General features: G+C 39.9%; 3 protein-coding genes across 4 annotated transcripts; 2 read left to right on the forward strand and 1 right to left on the reverse strand.

The window, feature by feature from the left end:
• Positions 1–2,503: 2,503 nt before the first annotated feature.
• LOC135347947 (plexin-A4-like) lies at positions 2,504–7,246 on the reverse strand. The gene is made up of 4 exons (XM_064546091.1): positions 6,606–7,246; positions 6,341–6,517; positions 3,710–3,832; positions 2,504–2,852 (listed from the first exon to the last, which is right to left on the reverse strand). The coding sequence occupies exons 1-4, from the start codon at positions 7,101–7,103 to the stop codon at positions 2,673–2,675; spliced, it is 978 nt and encodes a 325-aa protein (XP_064402161.1). The 5' UTR covers positions 7,104–7,246; the 3' UTR covers positions 2,504–2,672.
• Positions 7,247–8,920: 1,674 nt separating this feature from the next.
• On the forward strand, positions 8,921–14,503 carry LOC135347824 (nucleotide-binding oligomerization domain-containing protein 2-like). 2 transcript variants are annotated; one of them, XM_064545910.1, is made up of 3 exons: positions 8,921–9,136; positions 9,527–9,847; positions 11,500–14,503. In XM_064545910.1, the coding sequence occupies exons 1-3, from the start codon at positions 9,043–9,045 to the stop codon at positions 14,064–14,066; spliced, it is 2,982 nt and encodes a 993-aa protein (XP_064401980.1). In that variant the 5' UTR covers positions 8,921–9,042; the 3' UTR covers positions 14,067–14,503. The 2 variants fall into 2 exon arrangements, with proteins under 2 accessions (XP_064401980.1, XP_064401981.1); XM_064545911.1 differs by lacking the exon at positions 11,500–14,503 and adding an exon at positions 10,351–11,048.
• Positions 14,504–14,615: 112 nt separating this feature from the next.
• LOC135347827 (NLR family CARD domain-containing protein 3-like) lies at positions 14,616–20,391 on the forward strand. The gene is made up of 2 exons (XM_064545914.1): positions 14,616–15,861; positions 16,949–20,391. The coding sequence occupies exons 1-2, from the start codon at positions 15,549–15,551 to the stop codon at positions 19,522–19,524; spliced, it is 2,889 nt and encodes a 962-aa protein (XP_064401984.1). The 5' UTR covers positions 14,616–15,548; the 3' UTR covers positions 19,525–20,391.
• The last annotated feature ends 2,444 nt before the right edge of the window (positions 20,392–22,835 follow it).

Genomic DNA, 22,835 nt, shown 5'->3' on the forward strand with positions numbered 1-22,835 from the left:
GAAGTTGGTCCGGCCTTGGGAATAACATGATCAAGTAGTTAAGTGCGTAGCTGGTAATGTCATGCAGAACAGAAACAAAGATTAAATACACATACAATCCATAGCTTATTCTAGTTAAAGGCATGCATTCAAACGTATGCTGGAGCTAGTGTATATAATATTGCACAGGACCCAGATTCATCGCCTCAGTTAGTATTTTTTCAGCTGATCTAAGGTATAGTCAGTGTGTGGGTGTGTTGAGCTTGACAGGCTTTCTTTTGTTAGCAATAGCTGAGGTCTGTGGTTAGAAAAAACATGACAACTTTTTGTTCACAAGGCGTGTGTCATTAATTTGTGCTAATCAAACTCATTATCAGCTCATTAATTTTTTATTGCATAGCCAGCTGACTATATAGATTCTAGCTTCAAGAACTTCAAAACCTCAGCAGCCAAGGCTTTTCGTGAGCACTATAACAAACTAGTAAAATGTTTTTGTAACAATAATTATAGTATGCATGGTCTTAATTATTTACATTATACCCCATGCGTGCACAGCAGTGGTGGTCTCTAAGAGTGATTGGTGTGTGTGGATACAGTTTGAGCGCACTAGACACTTTGAATTCATGGATTAGTCGAATACCCGCCTATAATTATTACTATGCAAAAAGCTTGCGTAGAGGTGAGTATTTGAGACTATTCATGAATTATTACTTTAACTGCTAATGAGTGGTTGAAAAATAATGGTATGAAGGGCGTATGATGAGAAGAGGGCATGCAACTACAATCTATCCTATTACAAATGGGCGGGGGTTTATGTCTAAAAATAGTAAAGAATGTATTAATTGCACGTGACATTATACTCTTTATTCCCTAGTGGGCGGTGGCTAAATCATGGCTAAATATAGCATATCCTGCTGACTCATCAATAATACGACGCATACGCAGTATACATTGTGAGTTGCATGCCCTCTTCTCTTCATACGCGCTTGATAGTATACTTAACATGTCAATGCATGATCAGTCTATTTTAGCAATATTCCACAATTTCCTCGAGAGAGAGAGAGAGAAAAGGGGTTTGATAAATGCGGAGCCACTCCCTCACTACATGTGCCAACATTCATACCGCTGCATGTTAGAACAGCTCTTTAAGTCTGTATGCCAATGACTATAGTGCTTAATGGCTGCTCGGCAACGTAATCTGTTTGGTCACGTTATCTGCTTTGGCCCCGTCAAACTTGGCTGCTTGGCTACACCACATCAACTAATTACTTATCTACACTCGAGCTCTGTATAGTGACTAACAAACATGATGTCTATACTTATCACCTGACATTATCGGAGTACGTATAATTATTTATAGGAATGCTGAAGGTTTGCTTACAATAGTTCATAACTTCAAGACGAGAATATTGACACTGTACAATTCTGATCCCTAAGAGCTATCTGACAACCATCATCAACAGCAGCATCCATGCTAATTTATGATTGCCTGTTGATACAAATATAGACCATAGTCCATAGCATACCACTGTACCACGTACAAGGGTGTCTCAGTAATATTAGTTGACTCCCACTTCAAGGCTTCAATTCAAAATGGCAAGCTGAGAATATAATTATATATAATTAAAGGCGTGAGTTTAATCACTATCTATGGTTTAATGCATAATTATACACATGACACATAGCGGTTAATCAACCACAAGCTTAAGAGTGGGCGTACAGCTATTGTACGCCCACTTCTGTAGTTAATAATGCGGCATTGGTTTGTGGTTAGCAGCTGCGATGTCATCAAAACAGTTACTATAATAATTATTACCATAGTCATGTGATACATACTCCATATGAACCTCATTGCCGTCCTGGTACACACTACTAATTAATGATAATCCTATAGGTAGGGAATCAAGTATTGTACACTACACAATATTAATGTACTGTTCGAATTACGAGATACAAGTTTCTATAGTAAAGTCGTTAAAATAATTAAAGGAACCATCAATTAATATAACATTACTTTGTAGAGATCACTTACTTGCACCCGTGCTTCAGTTGCAGCAACAAGCTCGTTGTCAATCAAACACTATACAGCTCAAGTAAACACTACCTTGTAAGATGGAACTTGATACCCACCACGGACACCATGCAGCACCACTAACTCTAATCAAGAATACCCTCTATCACTATACTTCTGGGAGCACTTCAACTTAACTCTGACAACCCATGCAGACATGCATGTATACTTATACTAATGTGCCTATAATATTATATGCTATACAGATGTTCAGTCATGCCATTGCAGATCTATACGCAGCTGTGTTACACAATATGCGGCACAGTCTATCAGTCCTGCAACCTTTGTCACAAACAGTACTTTGTTTTACATCACAATTACGTTACACAAGCTGGAAAGTCACAAAAATCGACAAATTTAACTTCCCAAATTAAAGTCGGTGAACACAAGCCATAATTATAATAATTATACCCACCAAATTTTCGTATAACGATTTGACTCAAAACACTCTTTTGGCAGTCAACGCAACATGCAGGCATACAGGTATTGAACATTAGCTACAAAAACTGATCAATATATAGCTAGCTACTAGCTGTACTAGTAGTTGCACTACAGCCACATAGCTAGACTGAAAGGGTGTTTTCATGGCACCCTGAGATCCGCCACTGTTAACGGGACACTCTCAACTGACCTGTACCCACACTGTCTGTTGCACTCCATTATTATATGGTACAGAGGGGCAGAGAGATTGTCGTGTACAGCGACCTTGTAGTACACACCACCCACACACTGGGTCAGGGGAGGAGGTACAGTTATCACAGCTGCTGTATGAGCCGCACATGTCCACAGTGTGTCGATGAACCTGTGTGTGTGTGGGGGGGGAGTGGAACACTGTGACAACAGTGTATATATGTTCCTAGTATGTGCATAAATGTGGCAAAGTATAGTTGCATCACTGAATATCAAAGAGAAAAAAAACGTGTCCAAACAGTCGGAAAAGCCTCACTCACTTCAAAGATGCTAAAATTTAATTACAATAGTTCACTGTTTTATACAATAGGTGCCCGGCAAATAAGATCCCTCATGCAAGGTCAAATGCGACAACCTGGTTCAACGGCTGTCGCTGCATGAGTGGGGGAACTTGTGTATATTTGAAGGATTTGGACATTGTACTCTGACCTTTGGACAGGTCTCGTGGCGTCGTCTCTTTGCACAATAATCATAGCCTCCTCGCCTATCCGATATAAAAACGAAAACTCAACCTGGGAACGATGCAATATGGACACTTGCACTGACATCTTGGGCAGTTTTTGGTGGTTTTGTAACTTGCAATGTGGTTTTCATTTTAGCCCTCACTGAATGTACATTATTACCGTATTGCAATGATTGAGACTAATAGTGCAGTGCACACATACTTTTTATTCTATATATCCTGCGTTATATTCGCGTTTTTCGAGGGCAGAGAAGTTAACGTGAAAATTAAAACTGAGAGAAACTCCCTACACTTGCACATGCAAAGCTTGGCGAACATTCGAAAATTTGCACTCGTAAAAATTTCCTGCTATACACGTACAGTGCTCATATGTAATTACTTGTAACTGCATGTGCTATCCATAATTATACCAACTGATATAAGACTCTCAGCTGTTGGCAATGGATAGCTTCATAACCAGACACAGATAATGAGTACACTGTATATATAATCATGCATTGACTCACTGTGTTCATGCTCATGGTGTAGATGTATTCCCCGTTATCAGAGGAGAGCATCTTGACCACACCCACTCTATCCACTGGGATAGTTCGTACTAGCGCTGACCCACCCTCATCAGTCACATGATACTGCAGAGGGGGAACAAACGGTGATACAACCACATAACGGTTAAACCTCTAACCTTCCCAATCTGATATTTTATATGTTTATTAAGGTGTGGTTTTTGGCATATAAAAATGACTCGAGACAGAATCGCAAAATTAGTCATTAATTTTGATTCGAGGCAGGACCATTGTCAAATGACTCGAGACAGAATCGCAAAACTTTTTAGTCATTTGATTTGAGATTATATTGTCAGTAAATTATGCATGCTGATTTTCTCAATACAACATACACACACTGGCTTAACTGTACACCTCTTTGTCTGTACGTCAAGCAACAAAATAACTTTCAACATGCAAGCAACAATTAGATGTTGAGATTGAATGTTAAAAGTAGCACAACAGGCCATTGCATGGCATTACCATAAAACACGAACACTTCTTGTAGGGAGAGGGAAGCCCAGGATCGGAAATAGCTAGCTGTCTTATTTATGTACACTACCTCCCACACATGCACGCACAAACTTAACACACAACTTGACGACCTAATGCTACACTCAAGTATAGAGCTAGGGACCATGCAAATGGAATTTGAAATCGTTTTTTCTGCATGAGGCAGTATTTTTTATGCACATGCACCCCAAAATGTTTTTAAAATGGCAAGGTTATTGCAATTAATTAGTAGTAATTAAGGCCATCCAGTTATTCCTGAAACGTGTGCTTTGTGGCAAGATTGACTAACGTCTACAGTAGACTCTCGCTATTCCGGCTCTCTGAAATGCGGCCACCTCGATATACCGGCCATTTTGTTTGGCACGGAATGCTAGCTATACGTTTTCTGCACAAAACTCGACCTGAAGTACGGCCACCTCGCTATTCCGTTTACCGGCCAGTGCTGTCTGTCCCAAACAAGGTTTTCAATGTAATTTTATACGTATATTACGGCCGGATATGACGTTTTGGGTGTGGTTTAACAAATATTATACCACACTTACGTCACCACAAATTGATCTCATTGGTCAACAGCTGTAGGATATATAGAATATTAGCATACAGCCCCAGGCATGCACAGTTTTTCAAGTTGCTTTTCATTTGTTCAAGAAAGTAAGCAAAGAGAAAAGAGCCATGCTTGACGGTACTAAGACTCAAAGCGACGGCAGAAACACGGAAGGTGCTCTCCAATAAGATGGCTAAGCTTCCATGGGTCCATGGGCGCGGTTTAGATACATTTTATCCAAGAAGAGCTTGCAACTCCAGTAAGGGACGTCGAATGGTCAACGCTTGGACCAAGGAAACTCTTGAGCATCTGTAGGAGTCAACATGTTGCTCAACTAGCTCTTTGACGGCTGCAAAATCCGGCATAGTCTTGTTCTTTTTTGCAGTCTGCATCGCGATTGAATTGTTGCTAGGGGGAGGTCCTTTTATAGTGCTGCGGTCACGTGGTATAAGTCAGATATGCCACACCTACTCGGAGGATATGCACCCTATATATCCTCCTCTTAGGTGTGGTATATCCTATACAAATTGAATCACACTTAAATAGAGAACAGAATGATTCATTAATCCTACATTATCCTCGAGACAAGAACCGCAAAAGTAGTCATTAGATTTGAGGTAAAGTCGTTTTAAGCCGCGGCTATTTCCTGAGATGCAGCCACCTCGCTATTCCGGCCAAGCTGCATGGTCCCAAGGGTGACCGGATTAACGAGAGTCTACTGTATTTCTGATCTTCATATAGTGTTGTCATAACGTTATCATACCTTCACTGAAATTCATATTATAATAATTATCATTGGAAACCAGCTAAAAGTTAATGTAGAAGTCCCTGGCGTATACGTGTCAACCACATGAAGTATAAACGAAGCCATGCATAATTGATCACAGAACTTCGAGCCAACCTTAAAAGCAAATAATTATAGACTTTAGCTAACAGATTTATCGAGCCATAAAATTCTAATATGCAATGCATGGTAGTTTTAAAACACAATATGGCTCTGTAATATTGTAGTGAACTACATCATAACAGTCACAAAACACTTCAAGCCAATTCAAGCTATAGTACATTATCAAGGGCACTTACTGCATGGTGTCTTGGGATAGTCAACTACCAATTAAAGAGAAATCTGGCTTTACTACTATAACACTAATAAATTGTTGACGTGTGAATGCTATATCCATGCTGCAAACGCAGAGCCATGGCATCCAGGTGAGCAGACTTACACACACTGACCAAGTGACTATACTATAACCCGTTGTCGCGATCCGGCCTTGAGTTAATAAGGCTGTATTATGATGACACCCGCCAATGATCATCAGACTAGTATACCGATTTGCACAATGTAATGACTTGATTGCCGATGTAGAATATACAAACACGACAACTATATACCACAAGCATTACAGTCACTATGAAGGGATTAAATGCGCCGTCACGGTATTGGCCATAAGAATCCATTAAAATCAGAGTCGTCCTTAAAACATCCAACTAGGTTAGCTAGAAATTCCCCACTCATACACACACACACACACACTCACCTGAAGCACGTCTCCACTGCTAGTGCCGGCAAACAGGAAGAGTTGGTTGTCCAGGGGAGTTGCCAGTAGAGAAGTGAATTCCTTTATTTGATTGGTCTTTGTGATGAGCGGAGTTCGCGTGAATACATCGTCCACTTCTATACCTCGCAGTAGATAGGAAAACAGCACACACTGGTCCTATAGTGTGTGTGTAAATTAAGGCATGCAAGTATTTATATGTTATAACTGCATGCTCTAAAACATTGCATTGCAGACATGAGCTTACATTAATGATCTGTTGTCTCTGAGGGGAAGTGAAATGCGTGGGGCAAAGGTTCCTGTTGTTTTGCGAACCTATGCCAGTTAGTCCTATGCCATTTACACAGTCGGTAATCTTCTCTGTCATTTTTTGGTTGATTTTATCGACGCTGAAGGAACACACTTCTTGTCTCACAAGACCCATGCTCACCATTGTATTGACAGTCAAAAATATCATTGGCCCCTGAGAGGTTTGTCTAAAAGTGGAACTAGATGAACTAATATCTTGATTTTCTGTTCTGCATCTCAATTTTATTTCAAACTGGGATGAAAAGCCACTTCCAAGTATAGATCCACGGCCTTGTTGACAGAATCGTACAACTCTCACTTCATAATTATTGGGTTGAATGGTGAAGAACGTATAGTTCAAGTAAGTGAATACATCCTTAAGATAATCAGTTGTGTCATCAGAATTGCCGTTAGACACTGTGGCGTACCGAAAGAAGTCATCAGGATTAGCAGACATGACATTTCAAAGCAGCCTTCGCAAATCGCCGATTAACGATACTAGCCGGTTCTCCGTATGTAATATCACTCGTTCTATTTGGTCCAATACCAAAACTGCCAAGAGCAACTCCCGTACCCGGTAACAGTACAGTATTTCCTGCAACCTGCCACTTGGTATTGTCTAAATTGTTTGTCTCCAGTAGATAACAGTATTGTGCATCGCAGGTCATTACAGTTCCGTTCATAGTTCCAGTCGGACTGTCTGCCACCAGTAGTCTAATTGGAGACATTAATTCTCTCCTCTGTTCCTGGTTAAGTACAAGGTCCACTCTATACACAGCAGCACTGGTCCCCAGCAATAGCGCTAGCTTTGAGTCAGATAATACCATATTCACAAAAGTTTCTCCAGTGTTTGGAGTAAATTGAGATCTTGATACGTGCATTAGCATAGACAATAGTAGTAAAGATAGTACAGTCTTCATACTTGCACTCGGTAGAAGATGCTGCAGTTAAAAAAGGCTACAAATGTCATGGGTAGGGAAAATGAGAAATAGTGTAAACTGAGGTGCAAAACACGTGTATCTGATATCCATTTACCCCTACCAGCTGGTGGTTAGCATAACTCCAAGCGACTTCTCTCACAGTAAAAACACATTCGTTACAGTAACACAAAACATGTTTAATGAAACGTATCTTTTAAAGTAGAAATGACATACATTTCTAACAAAAGAGTTTGCTGTGCTGTACTGACACAACTGAATCAGTTGCATGGCAATGCCATTCATCAGTATAGGTACTATTAGCATTCATGCATGCTTCATGCATATATATAGTTAATCAATATAGCAAGCTAGTCAGCAGTCTCCCAGTCCTTATGACTTACACCACTCTGCTGCTACTCTGATAATGTACCAGCTAACTGTTTGCTCTGAAGTGCACAGAACTAAAATACAATGTTATAGCTACAACAGTCTAAATATTTACAATGTATGGTAGAGTAACTTACCATCTGTATAACTTGATACACAGCTAGCTATATAGGCTTAATTGAGTTGATTCTAGTCCTGCACAAAATATATAATCTATGTTACTCTGTCTCAAGCTTTACTAAAAATTAATGGCTTTTAGATGGCAGGAAGATCATACAACCACTTCCTGACATGTGCACTAGAGCATACCATACTTAATAAAAAAAGATGGAGCATCTTTGCCTCATTCACTGGCATCACCATCTTGTTATATAGTTCGGGAGAAATCACTGTAACGTCATCTGCACGTATAATAAATATTTTGTCCATTAAACTAGTGGGCATACATCTTTGTAGGCGCAACTCTTGGGTATTAGAACCATAACTCGTCGCTGGCTGTCTGCCCGGGTAGTAATAAAGGCACTGCCGGAACACAGGAATGACATTCAGGGACTGTTGGCTCATAGCCCTGCTGAATCAGCACCTGTATTGGGGGGGGGGGTTATAAGTATTGTGAGAATGTTTGCAATTACAGTAGACTCTTATTAATCCAGTCACCCTTGGGACAGTGCAGCTTGGCCAGAATAGTGAGGTGGCTGTATTTCAGGAAATAGCCACGGCTTAAAACGACCTTACATGAGATTGTGAACAGCACTGAATAAATACAGTGACTGCATGAATGGTGGGGTACATATGATTATTCTATGATGTAATTTTGTGTCTCTTCATTGACTCAGGCACATTAATTAATAGTGCAAAGTGGCTTATGATAAGCCACTTTATAGAGTTCAAAAAGGTGATAAGCCTTATCACCTTTGAACTCTATAATGAATGTTGTTATCTGTGTGTGCATGTGCAATTAGCTAGATCTATGCGGTAGCAACGGCCAGTATCTCAAAGAACTTATATCAGTTATCTTAATCAAACTTATGTGGTCTTATAATACAAGTAGACCTAGTTTACCTCAGCAATTGCAAAAAAAAACTGGCAATGGCTACTCAGGACAAGTTAGAGAGTGTCTCAGAAGTATTCAAAGAAGAGCTGGTACACACTAAATGTGCAACCATCAACACAACACCTGTTGGTAAGTCAATAGCAACAAAGTATGCATCAAAGTTGTAGCTCTGTATTTTGTGGTGGGTTTTACACTGTTAAAATATCCAAATCGCTGTAGATCAATCATGGCATTGTTAGAGTTCATTCTATATTTGGCAACTGAAGGAGGATAGATCTATTATAAGTCATATGCTTGATTCAATTGTGTGTCACACAACTCATCACGAATGTAATAGGAAGTAATGACTAAAGAGCGCTTTGTGTGCACATCAATAAGTGTGCGTGTGAGTTCAATCCTTACGCTCGAATACTTGTAAAATACCCTAGAGGTCACACACCATAATAATAGTTCATTATTTATTCTTTCCTTGGCACGCAAGAGTGTGTGGGTAGTATTATATTGTTTCTTGGTTTACAGCGACTGCAGCTCAGTTGAACCAAGAGTGCTCGAATGAAGCTCTTCGCCTGTTGTCTACCAAAATTGTTGGATACAACAAATACAAGCACAAGCTGGGCCTAAGTAGTGCTGACATAGACGAAATTGATAATGATCCGAGAAGCTTTTACAGTACCCATAGCAAATTTCACGCTGCTCTACTGAAGTGGAAGAGTAAAAGTATTGATTTAGATAATCCATCAAATTCAACGGCTACTTACGGTCGATTAGTAGACATTGCTAAAGAGGACAAGGACGGAGAGGCAATTAGAGAAATTCACAAGGCTTGTGATAAGCATACAAGTAAGTTACAATAGTTCACAGCAGACATCATTAACCGTCCCAATCTTAGTAATCTAGCATGTACATGCATGTACTAACTACATGCCGCACTCATAACTCAATTCCTGTATGCTCTTATTGTAATCAGATACATGTAACCTTATATAGTGTACTAGGGATTCTTTTACTAAACTAATGCTGTATTCACTCTAAGAATGTGTCGGGCGTTTCCTGACCTCTGTGTGTGCATATGTACCGTACCCTCGCGAAAATAAGCCCATCTTGAATAAACGCCCATCCCCTCTTTTGCTTCGAAGTTCTTGCACGAGGGTATTTTCACTCGATTATAAGCCCACCCAGAATGAAGAGTTTTGAGCATGCGCAGTAGCTAAATGCCACATGTTGACTATTAATTTTAGTGAAGAAAGGAAGTTTTAGGTAGTAGCTAGTACGACTATACTCCTTGCTGGACCAAGATCAGACATATAACTTTCTCTGTATGGCCCTTGAATATGTATATGCAGGGAACAAGTAGTCCTATATATGCAGAGGAAAGAAAACACAAAGTCCAAGAAAGTTATCACACAGGCCAATTTTGCAGGTTACCTTGCCTTGGTTTCTGAAACAAAGTACCTGATAGCTGCTCTGTAGGAGTATGACCTACCATCCTTTGGGAAGTTTCTGCAAGCAACAAATGGAGTCAAGAGTCCACTTCTTATGTTCATTCTCTTGTCATGTTTTAATCATACTCATGCATTACATTGTTGTTGTCAATGAAATGTTCATACTATGTATTAAAAATTAATGATCATAATTATATAGAGCAAAGTGTAAACCTCGATTTGAGGCCGCGGGTGGGCGTATATTCGAATGAAAACTCGCCGTTCGCGATTAACGCCCAGTCCCCTAATAAGCCTAGACTTCTTGCAGAAAAGGGTGGGCGTATTTTCGCGAGGGTACGGTATATGAATTCATTATGCACTAGCTGTGGCTGCTGAGTGAATATGGAATGTGTATTGGAATTATGTGATGGCCCTGAGGTACACACAGTGACATAATTATAGTATAGGTTCTAGGTAATTGTTCAACTGAGGCTATAAGCTATGTCAATTCAACTGAGACTACATCAGTTCTAGGGTGGTACGGCAGTTTGCTTTTGCAGTTCGAGACAATTCTCTCCTTTTGTAAAGGCTAAATTACTATAAACAATTTTTCGCCATTGTGTTCGAATCTTGAATAGTACACACCCACTGGATGGAACGGCAAAGCTCTATACACTAAACATCGGCCTCAATTCTTGACAATCAGTTCCCCATGCTCGTTGGCATGTAACTGTGTGATTGACAAACAATGGCAGTAATTATTGTTAACTTACGCACTGATGGAACTCCATATATGGTACTGATCGCTATTTCACTTGTCAGTATTCTCAGTATTACAATTTTCTGTTTTCGTATAATTACAATTGCAATTGATAAAAATGAGTAATTTTAAGAGATTTCAATAAGAATGTGTGTGCATGGGGTAGTTCCTTCTCGTTGTGTATGCTACAATGTATAGTCTCTGGTACATGGTATTGAGTTACATGTGAATTCACATAACTCTATTTATAGTGCCCTTTTCATGATCTGTTAAAATAGTATAGTACGTATAATACTGTGATTATACAACAGGTAACATTCCTACTGGCTCTCAACACTCCCTAACTGTGCTGACGGCCTCACCAAAAACAGCTATCGGAAAATACGCGGATTACCTGAAAAATGTGTACCTTCGATCAAAGCTCCCTCACAAAGGAAAATGGCCTCCTGCTCCCTGCAAGAAGATCATCAAGCTAGCTACCATTGAAATTGAAGATGATCGCTCACATTTAGCATTGTGTAAGCTAAATAGATCCGAGTCGATTGATGAGTACATGCAAAACAATAGCATGAATCACATTTCAATGGAGGAGCTTTTAATTGAAAAAGACGACTCACTGCCGAAAGTCGTAATTGTTCAAGGAGTCCCAGGAATAGGCAAGTCAACTTTTGCATGGAAGTTTTGTAGAAAGTGGGCCAAAGGGAAGATCTATCAGCAGTATGATCTGGTTGTTTTGTTGCGCATGCGTGATACAAGAGTGAGAGAAGCAACCAAACTCAGCAATCTCTTCTTCTCAGAAGATGCCGACTTTTCGAATGAAGTAGCGAAAGCAGCCATTTCTAATAGTGGAAAAAGTACTCTCATTTTAATGGAAGGAATAGACGAGCTTCCTGCTTCTTGTTTAGCTGATGGTTGGCCTCTTTCTAACCTGCTTCAAGGTGAATTCCTTCCCCTAGTTACCATCATAGTAACCAGTAGACCCTGGGCTGTGCAGACACTTGAGGAAAAATGTGGGGTTCAGATTTCTCGACAGGTGGAAATCTTGGGCTTCACAAGAGAAGACATCTTGAGGTACATTTCACATGCTTTCACTGAGGAGGAAAAGACAGAGTTCTTAGAGTACCTCCGCTCCCACCCTCAGCTGGAATCCATCATGCACATCCCACTGAATGCCGCTTTTGTTGTTCAGATCTACAAGCAATTTCATCGTTCTGAGCAAGCTATCCCTAGCACGTTGACCCAGCTCTACACAGCTCTTGTTGAGGGTCTCTTGCTTCGCTATATCAAGTTAAATCCCAATATCACGCATTCCCACATTGTCTATCTTAGTAACTTGCCAGAACCAATTAAATCTTATTTCCATCAACTTTGCCTACTATCTTTCATGAGCTTCACTAAGCTGACTGTTCAAGTCACATTCACCGATTCAGAAGCAGCTTTGTACGAGTGTTTTGATTTCCTGGGTCTCATGCAGTCCTCAACTGAACTCTCCATAAATAGTGGCACCACTGTATCCCACAGCTTCCTCCATTTCACAATCCAGGAGTTCCTAGCAGCTTACCATCTCTCAAAACAGCCGTCCCAAATGCAGGAGCTGTTTTTGGAAGTTCACAGCAAAGATCCACAATTTTCAATGCTCATTACATTTCTGGTTGGATTGAACAGCAGCGTTCTGCATTGTATTAAACTGCCTGAGTCAGAATATCAAGATCTGTCCACATTTCACTTGCACTTGTTGTATGAAACACAATCCCCTAAGGACGTATGCAAGTTCTTAGGAAATATGACCGTTGTGGAATATTATCCTGCCCTAACAAGTACATCACTTGACCTACATGCATTATCGTATTGCCTTTGCTCCAGTGAGTGTTATTGGTTTCTAAAAGTAAATCTGCGAAACTTTACATCACTCTTTCAAAACCCGGATGAGTCGTACACGGGGCAGATAAAAAGACTAGAAATTATTGATGCTTCTCGGAGTAACCTTCAATTGTTCTTTTCTCTTCCCAAGCGTCTCTTTTCAGACTTGTACAGACTTGTACTTAGATGTTGTGAACCTGTTGAATCTGTAGTTGGAGACATCTTAAGTGACGGACGGTTAATGAACTTGAAACAATTTTCTTTTCAGAATAAGACTCTTCAAGTGTCTTTTGATTTGAGCTTGATAATTGAAAGTCTGTGTACGTCTCATCCTAATCTTGTTCACATAGGAATAGGAAGGACTGTCATCTCATCCTCTGATATGGCTGGATTATGCAAATACACCAGTTTACGCTCTCCGTCTGGCTCACCTGAGCTTACATTGTATCTTAGACGAAACATTGAAATTGAGTCCCTTAATTTGCTGATTAGTACTGTTGCATTTTCAAAGATTCTTACTCATTTGGATATTTCTCTCAACCATCTCTCAGTAGAAGAATTAGAAATGCTTTCTGTTGCTCTTTCTGCAAATTCATGTTTGAAAACTTTAGGTATGGATAATTGTTTAATCGGTGGTGAAGGAGCTGAATTGCTATCCACTGGACTGGAGAAGAATCGAACTCTCCTTGGATTGGATCTTCGCCGAAATGTCATCAATGTGAATGGAGCTGCTGCCCTGGCTTCAATGCTTACTGTGAACACTTCATTGAAAATGCTTTACCTTTCACACAACGAACACATTGGTCATGTTGGAGCTCTAAGACTGATTAGTGCACTACAAGATGACAACAAGACTCTTGCAACACTTAGCCTCCCTGCAAAATGTGAGCCAATTGAATACGGATCGATCTCGATGAATAAAATACGAAAGAGTGGTCGCATAGAATTCATAAAGGGTTTAGTTTTAAACACAATAGCACACGAGTTCACATCATTAGACATATGGCCTTATAATTAGTCTTCAGCTATAGTAAACTAATGTGCTGCCTGAAAACTTTCTCATCGTATACGTAGTTATATGATCTTTGTATTATAATATTGTTGTTACAATGTACAGTATTATAGACAACTACCATCTCATGATAACTTGTAAACTACGTCACGTACTATCACAATGATGTGAGTTTCACTTTCGACATGTAGCTATATGGGGTGATTACTAGTCAGTTAGGTTTTGTAGATACTTGATGGTTGTCTTCAAGTCAAAGCCAGCTCCACAGAACTGAGGTGCATTATTTTGGGCTCTATACTGGTTTAAAAATTAAACTGCCGACTGTATAGAAACAACGTACCAAGTGGTGATATGCATGATAACAAAACTTGGGATGCATGACAGCATGCACTGAATAAATGCATGCATGCAGAGACTGAATATGGTGCATGGGGTGGATTGCTGAGGAGAACACTACATAAATATTCGTACATTGCCTATATAACTATTCCATTGTGTGGAAGATGATTTTTGGTAACCTACTGGTTTAAAACTGTTGTCTGTAGAGATATTACCAAATTTGGGAGGAATATTACAATATCAGCAAAATAGCCACTTTACTGGGCAAACATTATCCAAGTTACACTGTATATAGGCTGAGTGGTAGTGTCTGGTCTATATTGGTAGTGTTGTCGACTGAGTGAAATTAATGGCATCCACAAGCTCCAACTGAAACACTTGCCAGTGGGGAGTTGATCATTCTGATGCACAGTACAGGATCTGTTAGAAAGCCTTCACTCTCTGCAACAATCTGAGTTTAGCATAATATATAGTTTGATGAACCTGTACAACTATGCATGCATGTGCATGACTGAAATAAGGGACAAGTTCGACCATCGAACCACATCATCGAATACATTTCAATCACAGATACAGAAACCCTTACCGAGGAAATCAAGTGCATGGAGTCTATATAATACACAGAGAGCACAGTTAGTGTAGTGGAGCCATATCTAGTCACACTGATTGGGCAGGTGTGTGTTTTATTGCAGTCACCGTATAGCAGATCACCATCTATAATAATAGCTATATAGGTTCGGAGTTGGTCCAGCATTGGGAACAACTGCAGAGGGAAAATATCCGAACAAATAATTGAGTGCATATAGCTAGTAATGTCATGAATAGAGAAGCATTAAGTATACAGCAATCCATATATAGCTATTATTCTAGCACCATGCACAAATTCCTATATTCCGGAGATCATCAGATTCATCGGCTCTGAATAATATTTCTAACATCTGTTACATCTACAATCTACGAACGGTCTTCAGTTTGACAAACACTCTTCACGAATTAGCAAAATTTAATTAGTCATTGTGTGGGTGTGTTACAATGCTGAGGTCTGTAGTCAAAAATAACACAACTTCTACTTGTTGTTTAGATCTACAATTGTCTCATTTCAGTGCACAACTTAGTCAGCTAACCAATTTGACTAGATAGCTACATCAAATGGCTACTCAGGACTTCAATACCTCAGCAGCCAAGGCTTTCCGTGAGCACTATGACAAACTGGTGAAATCCATCCAAGAAGCAGACCTGCCTGTGCTGGGAGCTCAGTTCTTTAGTCGACAGATAATTTCCACGGAAACAATGGAAATGGTTGGAAATGTGTCCACCTCGAGAGCTGTCAGGGTGTCCAAGTTGATGCTAGCTGTGATGACTCACCTGGACGTACATCCAGACAAGTTTGAGAGTGCCTTGGATGTCCTCAGAGAGGAGCTAGTTTATGCTGAATTTGCCAGTCTCATTGCATCGTCTATTGGTAAGTGAATAGACCTTTTAATAGTGAAAGATTTTGTGCACAAGAGATTAGTTGATTTTTTAGGATGCATTAAATCTTAGCTTAAAGTTGCGCGAGATGTTTTTATTTGTTAGCGAGGTGTTTAATCCCAACTTTTGTGTGGCATCGCCGCATGATATGTAGGAAATGTGAATCCTGTACATGCATGTTCTGTGATTGCTGAGTAAATAGTTGAATAGTAAATTTTGCATTGAGTACAGTTAAGGTGTGCAACAATGCTTTGGTCACAAGAAAGGTGGAAATACCCTAATTGCTAGGTCAACCACAAACCATAACATTGTTATGATTCATTCTATATTTGGTAATAGTGTGAGGAGTTGGTTTCAAAGTGTAAGTGCATTTGTGCATGGCAGTGGCTAGCCAAGGGGTAGCACCAGCCCATTGTTCCTGAAAGCCTCGATATGCTATTGAGTTACATGACATTGTGCATGTGTGCTCATGCTATAGCCTCACCTCATACTTTAGTCAATATAATAACTATAGAGCACTAAAGTGCAAACCCTCGGCCGGCTGGTGACATGATTAAGAAACCAGAAGAGTGATAATTATAAATATAATGCAGTGCATGTAGTGATGTATGACTGAGCTGTCTAGCATACACAGCAACTCGATCAGGAGCAATAAAACAGAAGCTGAGTTTTAGTGGTACATAATCATAGATGTATGCACTGTGGGTCGAGTCTCAGAGAAGTATGGCTCCTGGAGTATATAGGACCTATAGCAGTCTGCTACAGAGCTAGAGACAGCAAGCCAGACACAATTCTAGCTTTCTATTTAGCAACCCTTTTCCATTGTTCCTGGTACGGGATCACTTCAGCTGTAAATACCTAGGGTGCCTCGAATAAAGGCCGTGTGTAGTTAGCTAGCTGCCAACACAGTGCTATCGCATCCAGGTGAGTAGACTCAGAATACACAGACAGACAGACAGACAAACAGACTGACTGACTACTATAACCAGTGGTGCCGCGGCGCGCCTCGGGTTAATTATAGTGTGCATAGCTTATAAAATAATGTTCAGCACACTTTCATACTATGATTCTAACAACAGGTAACATTCTTACTGATTCTCAACACTCCCCAACTGTGCTGATGGCCTCACCAAAAACAGCTATTGGTAAATACGCTGACTACCTGAAAACAGTGTACCTTCGATCAAAGCTCCCCGTCAAAGGAAAATGGCCTCCTGCTCCCTGTAAGAAGATCATAAAGCTAGCTACTATTGAAATTGAAAATAATCGCTCACATTTAGCATTGTGTAAGCTAAATAGGTCTGAGTCGATTGATGAGTACATGCAAAACAATAGCATGGATCCTATTTCAATGGAAGAGCTTTTAACCGAAAAAGACGGCTCACAGTCAAAAACTGTAATCGTTCAAGGGGTCCCAGGAATAGGCAAGTCGACTTTTGCATGGAAGTTTTGTAGAAAGTGGGCTAAAGGGAAGATCTATCAGCAGTATGATCTGGTTGTTTTGTTGCGCATGCGTGATACAAGAGTGAGAGAAGCAACCAAACTCAGCAATCTCTTCTTCTCAGAAAATGCCGACTTTTCGAATGAAGTAGCAATGCTAGCAGTTTCTAATGGTGGAAAACGCATTCTCCTTTTGATGGAAGGAATAGACGAACTTCCTGCTTCTTGTTTAGCTGATGGCATGCCTCTTTCTAACTTGCTTCAAGGTGATTCCCTTCCCCTAGTTACCATCATAGTAACCAGTAGACCCTGGGCTGTGCAGACACTAGAAGAAAAATGTGGAGATCAGATTTCTCGACAGGTGGAAATCTTGGGCTTCACAAGAGAAGACATCCTGAGGTACATTTCATATGCTTTCACTGAGGAGGGAAAAACAGAGTTCTTAGAGTACCTCCGCTCCCACCCTCAGCTGGAGTCCATCATGCACATCCCACTGAATGCTGCCTTTGTTGTTCAGATCTACAAGCAATTTCATCGTTCTCAGCAAGCTATCCCTAGCACCTTGACCCAGCTCTACACAGCTCTTGTTGAGGGTCTCTTGCTCCGCTATATCAAGTCCGTTCCTGAGTTTGATAATCTCAAGGTTATCAGTGTTTCAAGCTTACCAGAACCAGTACAAACACATTTCCATCAGCTTTGCCTACTAGCTTTCATGAGCTTCACAAAGTTGACTGTTCAAGTCACATTCACCGATTCAGAAGCAGCTTTGTACGAGTGTTTTGATTTCCTTGGTCTCATGCAGTCCTCAACTGAACTTACCATAAACACTAGTACCACTGTATCACACAGCTTCCTCCATTTCACAATCCAGGAGTTCCTAGCAGCTTACCATCTCTCTAAACAGCCATCCCAAGTGCAGGAGTTGTTTTTGGAAGTTCACAGCAAAGATCCACAATTTTCAATGCTAATCACATTTCTGGTTGGATTGAACAGCAGCGTTCTGCATTGTAATAAACTGCCAGAGTCAGAAATTCAAGATCTGTCCACATTTCACTTGCACTTGTTGTATGAAACACAATCCCCCAAGGATGTATGCAAGTTCTTAGGAAATATGATCGTGAAACATTATCCTGCCCTAACAAGTACATCACTTGACCTACATGTATTATCGTATTGTCTTTGCTCTAGCAACTGTCGTTGGTCCTTAAGAATAAGCCTGAGAAACTTCTCATCACTCTTTCGCATCTCCGACGAGTTTTACAAGGGGAAAATAAAAAGACTAGAAATTATTGATGCTTCTCGGAGTAACCTTCAATTGTTATTTTCTCTTCCCAAGTGTCTCTTTTCAGACATGTACAGACTTGTAATTAGATTTTGTGAACCTGTTGAATCTGTAGTTGGAGACATCTTAAGTGACGGCCGGTTAATGAACTTGAAACAATTTTCTTTTCAGAATAAGACTCTTCAATTATCTTGTGATTTAAGCTTGATAATGGAAAGTCTGTGTGCCTCTCATCCTAATCTTGTTCACATAGGAGTAGTACGCACTGTCATATCATCCTCTGGTATGGCTGGATTATGTAAATATATGAGTTCACGCTCTCAGCCTGGCTCACCTGAGCTTACACTGGCTCTTATACACAACAGCATTGAAACTGAATCCCTTAATTTGCTGATTAGTACTGTTGCATTTTCAAAGATTCTTACTCATTTGGATATTTCTTTGAACCATCTCTCAGTAGAAGAATTAGAAATGCTTTCTGTTGCTCTTTCTGCAAATTTATCTTTGAAAACGTTAGGGATGGATAGTTGTTCAATCGATGGTGAAGGAGCTGAATTATTATCCACTGGACTGGAGGAGAATCAAACTCTCCTCGGATTAGATCTTCGCAATAATCCCATCAATGTGAATGGAGCTGCTGCCCTGGCTTCGATGCTTACTGTGAACACTTCATTACAAATACTTTACCTTTCACACAACGAGCAAATTGGTCATATGGGAGCTCTAAGACTGATCAGTGCACTACAAGAAGATGACAACAAGACTCTTGCAACACTTTGCCTCCCTGCAGAATGTGAACCAATTGAATATGGATCGATCTTGATGGACGATATACGAAAAAGTGGTCGCATAGAATTCGTCGAGAAAACCAGCTCAGCATCGAACACAATAGCACACAAGTTTACACCATTAGAGATATGGCCTTTTAAGTAGTTTCATGCTGTATGTAATAGTGAACACTCGCACACACCATTCACATTGATTTTGTATTACAGTTTAATGATATTTACCACTTAGTCATTTATGGTGGCACGTATCATAACATTAATAGGATGCAAGGTTCGAAGTTGGTCCGGCATTGCATGGGAATAACGCAATCAAGTAGTTAAAGTGCGTAGCTGGTAATGTTATGCAGAACAGAAACGAAGATGAAATAAACATACAATCCATATAAAGCTATACTATTCTAGTTAAGGGCATGCATTCAAACGTATGCTGGAGTGTATACATGTATTGCACAGGACCCAGATTCATCGCCTCAGTTAGTCTAGAATCTAGAATCGTTATAGTCAATCTATAGATAATTTTTTTCAACTGAATCTAAGCTAGTCAGTTCGTGGGTGTGCATGTAGCAGGAAATGAGCTTTAATTTCCCTTGTTAGCAATAGCTGCATGAGATCTGTGGTTATGACAACTTTTTGTACAGTTGATGTTAGTCTACAAGGCTTGTGTCATGTATTTGTGCTAATCAAACTCTCTTGTCTAATTATTAGCTCACATAAGCATTGTATGAAATAGTTGTGTATCTACATTGTAGTATTGCAGTGTTTGGTGGCTTACCAGGACCTCATGAAAAGAGTGAAAAGAAGTATTCAGTTTGAATCTCGTGGAATTGAATGCGCATGCTGTTGTCTTTACGAGAACTCTAACCTATTTGGAGATTTCCCAAACCCAACTTGAATGTTGCTCTTTCTGCTAATTCATCTTCAGAATGACCAACTATTCAATCGATGGTGAAGGAGCTGAATTACTATCCACTGGACTGGAGGAGAATCGAACTCTCCTCAGATTGGATCTTCGCCATAATCTCATCAATATAGCTGCCCTGGCTTCAATGCTTACTGTGAACACTTTTAAAAATGCTTTACCTTTCACACAACGAAAAAATCGATTATGTTGGAGCTCTAAGACTGATCAGTGCACTACAAGATGATAACAAGACTCTTGCAACACTTAGCCTCCCTGCAGAATGTGAGCCAATTGAATATGGATCAATCTTGATGGATAGTATACGAAAGAGTGTTCGCATAGATTTCATCAACAAAATTAATTCAGTGAGCACAATAGCACATAACTTTACATCATTAGACATAATATGGCTGAATATGTAGTTTCATGCTGTATGTGTATGTAATGAATGCACAAACTAACGTACACAGCATTAATATTGATTCGAACTTATGATCTTTTAATCAATTCTGCCTATGTATAACAAGTTAATAATCATGCAATCAATAAATTTGCCTGTGTTGTCTGTCACAGTTTGATCATGTATAATAATTACATACTGTTGTTATCCACCAACAACACTCTCACTTTCCCTATCTGACCTATGCTTTGCTGTAGTTGTTTCTCACACCCTGTTATAGCTTTGGGTGTGTGTGGATTAGTGGTGGCCAATGGCTTTCTAGGGAAAAATAGCGAAAGTGCATTTAAACTTGCGCTCTACTGCTGTGAAGTTTCCTGTATTATAGAGAACAATCAAGCGATTATGATGACAAGTGTACGCAATTAGTTTCCACTACATCGAAATTTATGGCAGTAAATCTCCGAGGACGAGGGCGAACCTGCCTGCACCTATGTACAGCTTGGAGTTGTCGTTCTCATAATTATTTTGTCAAATAACAAAGTTTTGGTAGATGTACAGCTTGGGCGGCTACGCAACTTGGTTTAAGGAAATTTTTATGATTCCCAAATCGTACTGGTAAGTTGAGGTAACAAATAAGCCTTATAAGGGTATATGGAGTGGGTAGTTGTGGAGTTAGAAAAGAGATCATGCAGCTCAGGCCCGGATCTAGGGGGTGGGTTTCAGGCCCAAACACTCACAAAAACTAACTCAAACTAGAGCAATAAAGTGCAAACCCTCGGCTGGTGACATGATTATAAAGAAACCAGTAGAGTGATATAAACAAAACCACACCTTGAAAAGTATCATCATGCACCAGAGGAGGTACGACATCCGCGAGTCACATTCAATTATCTGGGTCAAAGTTCAATAGCACATCAAACGAATTGATACTCATAGCAACTCCAGGCATTCCTCCTGTGAGATTCTGAAGCTGAAACAATGCATGGTTGATTAAGCTAATGCTATAAGTTGACCTAGATCAAACAGTGTACGAATCAAACGCTTGGCAGCTACAATAACCAAGTGCTTGTGTTTGGCAGGTATAACACGCACCTAAGGAATGTGAGTCTAAAACACTTCCTTTGACTCACGGATGTCGTACCTCCTCTGATCAGATCATGCACCTTCTGATAAATACCCTCACTTTGATAAATACCCAATAACATTTATAAATCCCATGGACATTCAGTGGACATATATAATACCAAGAGTTGATAATGCCTATGGACATTTATAAATCCCATGGACATATTATAAATACCAATCACTTTTACAGTTTTGAGACAAACTGTCACCTCATAATTATTACAGCAACTAGTGGAGCTGCTGCTAAGTGTGTTTGTGGTCAACTGCTGTATTCAAGTGTTGCGGTGTTGAGCTTGCTGACAACACTTGTGTAGACGCTGTTTTTATCACTGATGGCCAGTCAAATAATAATAACTTTGAGATAATTATGTGACGAAATGAAATGAAATGCTTACACGATCATTTCTTGAATCTGAATACGTACTCTCTAGGGATTGGCAACTTCCACACTCCTTCTGCTAGAAGTGAACTCAAATGTATTCAAGATAGCTCCAACGATCAAAGCTTGTATACTAGTTTTTCAAGCAATTGCATAAAAGAAGTGAAAGCTAGAGGAGCTTGCAGATCCCACCACATGCAGAGCATACATGCACTGATGCAGATGGCACTTTATATTCAGACTGATCGCTCGAGCAGACTTATAGTGAGCAGTGAGTTAGTTACAATAACACGTATACTGTATTGTCTGGTAAGAACAATTAACTATAATTATAATAGTTAGACACTGTTTTGGAGGTGTCTATGGGATTTAGAAGCCCAAAGGCACTGATTTATTATCCCGAGCGTAGCGAGGGTACTACAAGTGGCTGAGGGCTTCTAAATCACATGGACACCGACAAAACAGTGTCTAACTCATTTAGATACTAATGCGCATGCCCAAACCTTGCCCTCGATGCTTGACTACAATACAATTACTTGGCAACAGAATACTAGGTATACTAAGTAAGTTGCAGGTATACTAAGTCCCATAGTATACCTGCTCTGAGGCACTTTTCCCATGTACTTCCCATGTAGATCTTATCTATACTAG

The sequence above is a fragment of the Halichondria panicea genome, chromosome 14 (genome assembly GCF_963675165.1).
Source record: "Halichondria panicea chromosome 14, odHalPani1.1, whole genome shotgun sequence".
NCBI lineage: Eukaryota > Metazoa > Porifera > Demospongiae > Suberitida > Halichondriidae > Halichondria > Halichondria panicea.

Coding starts and splice junctions, on each gene's coding strand:
- LOC135347947 (XM_064546091.1), bottom strand. CDS start 7,103: ATGTCTGCTAATCCTGATGACTTCTTTCGGTACGCCACAGTGTCTAAC. Junction 6,518..6,605: donor AGAGACAACAGATCATTAAT/GTAAGCTCATGT, acceptor CACACACTATAG/GACCAGTGTGTGCTGTTTTC. Junction 3,833..6,340: donor GCAGTGGAGACGTGCTTCAG/GTGAGTGTGTGT, acceptor CCCCCTCTGCAG/TATCATGTGACTGATGAGGG.
- LOC135347824 (XM_064545910.1), top strand. CDS start 9,043: ATGGCTACTCAGGACAAGTTAGAGAGTGTCTCAGAAGTATTCAAAGAA. Junction 9,137..9,526: donor CATCAACACAACACCTGTTG/GTAAGTCAATAG, acceptor CTTGGTTTACAG/CGACTGCAGCTCAGTTGAAC. Junction 9,848..11,499: donor GGCTTGTGATAAGCATACAA/GTAAGTTACAAT, acceptor ATTATACAACAG/GTAACATTCCTACTGGCTCT.
- LOC135347827 (XM_064545914.1), top strand. CDS start 15,549: ATGGCTACTCAGGACTTCAATACCTCAGCAGCCAAGGCTTTCCGTGAG. Junction 15,862..16,948: donor TCTCATTGCATCGTCTATTG/GTAAGTGAATAG, acceptor TTCTAACAACAG/GTAACATTCTTACTGATTCT.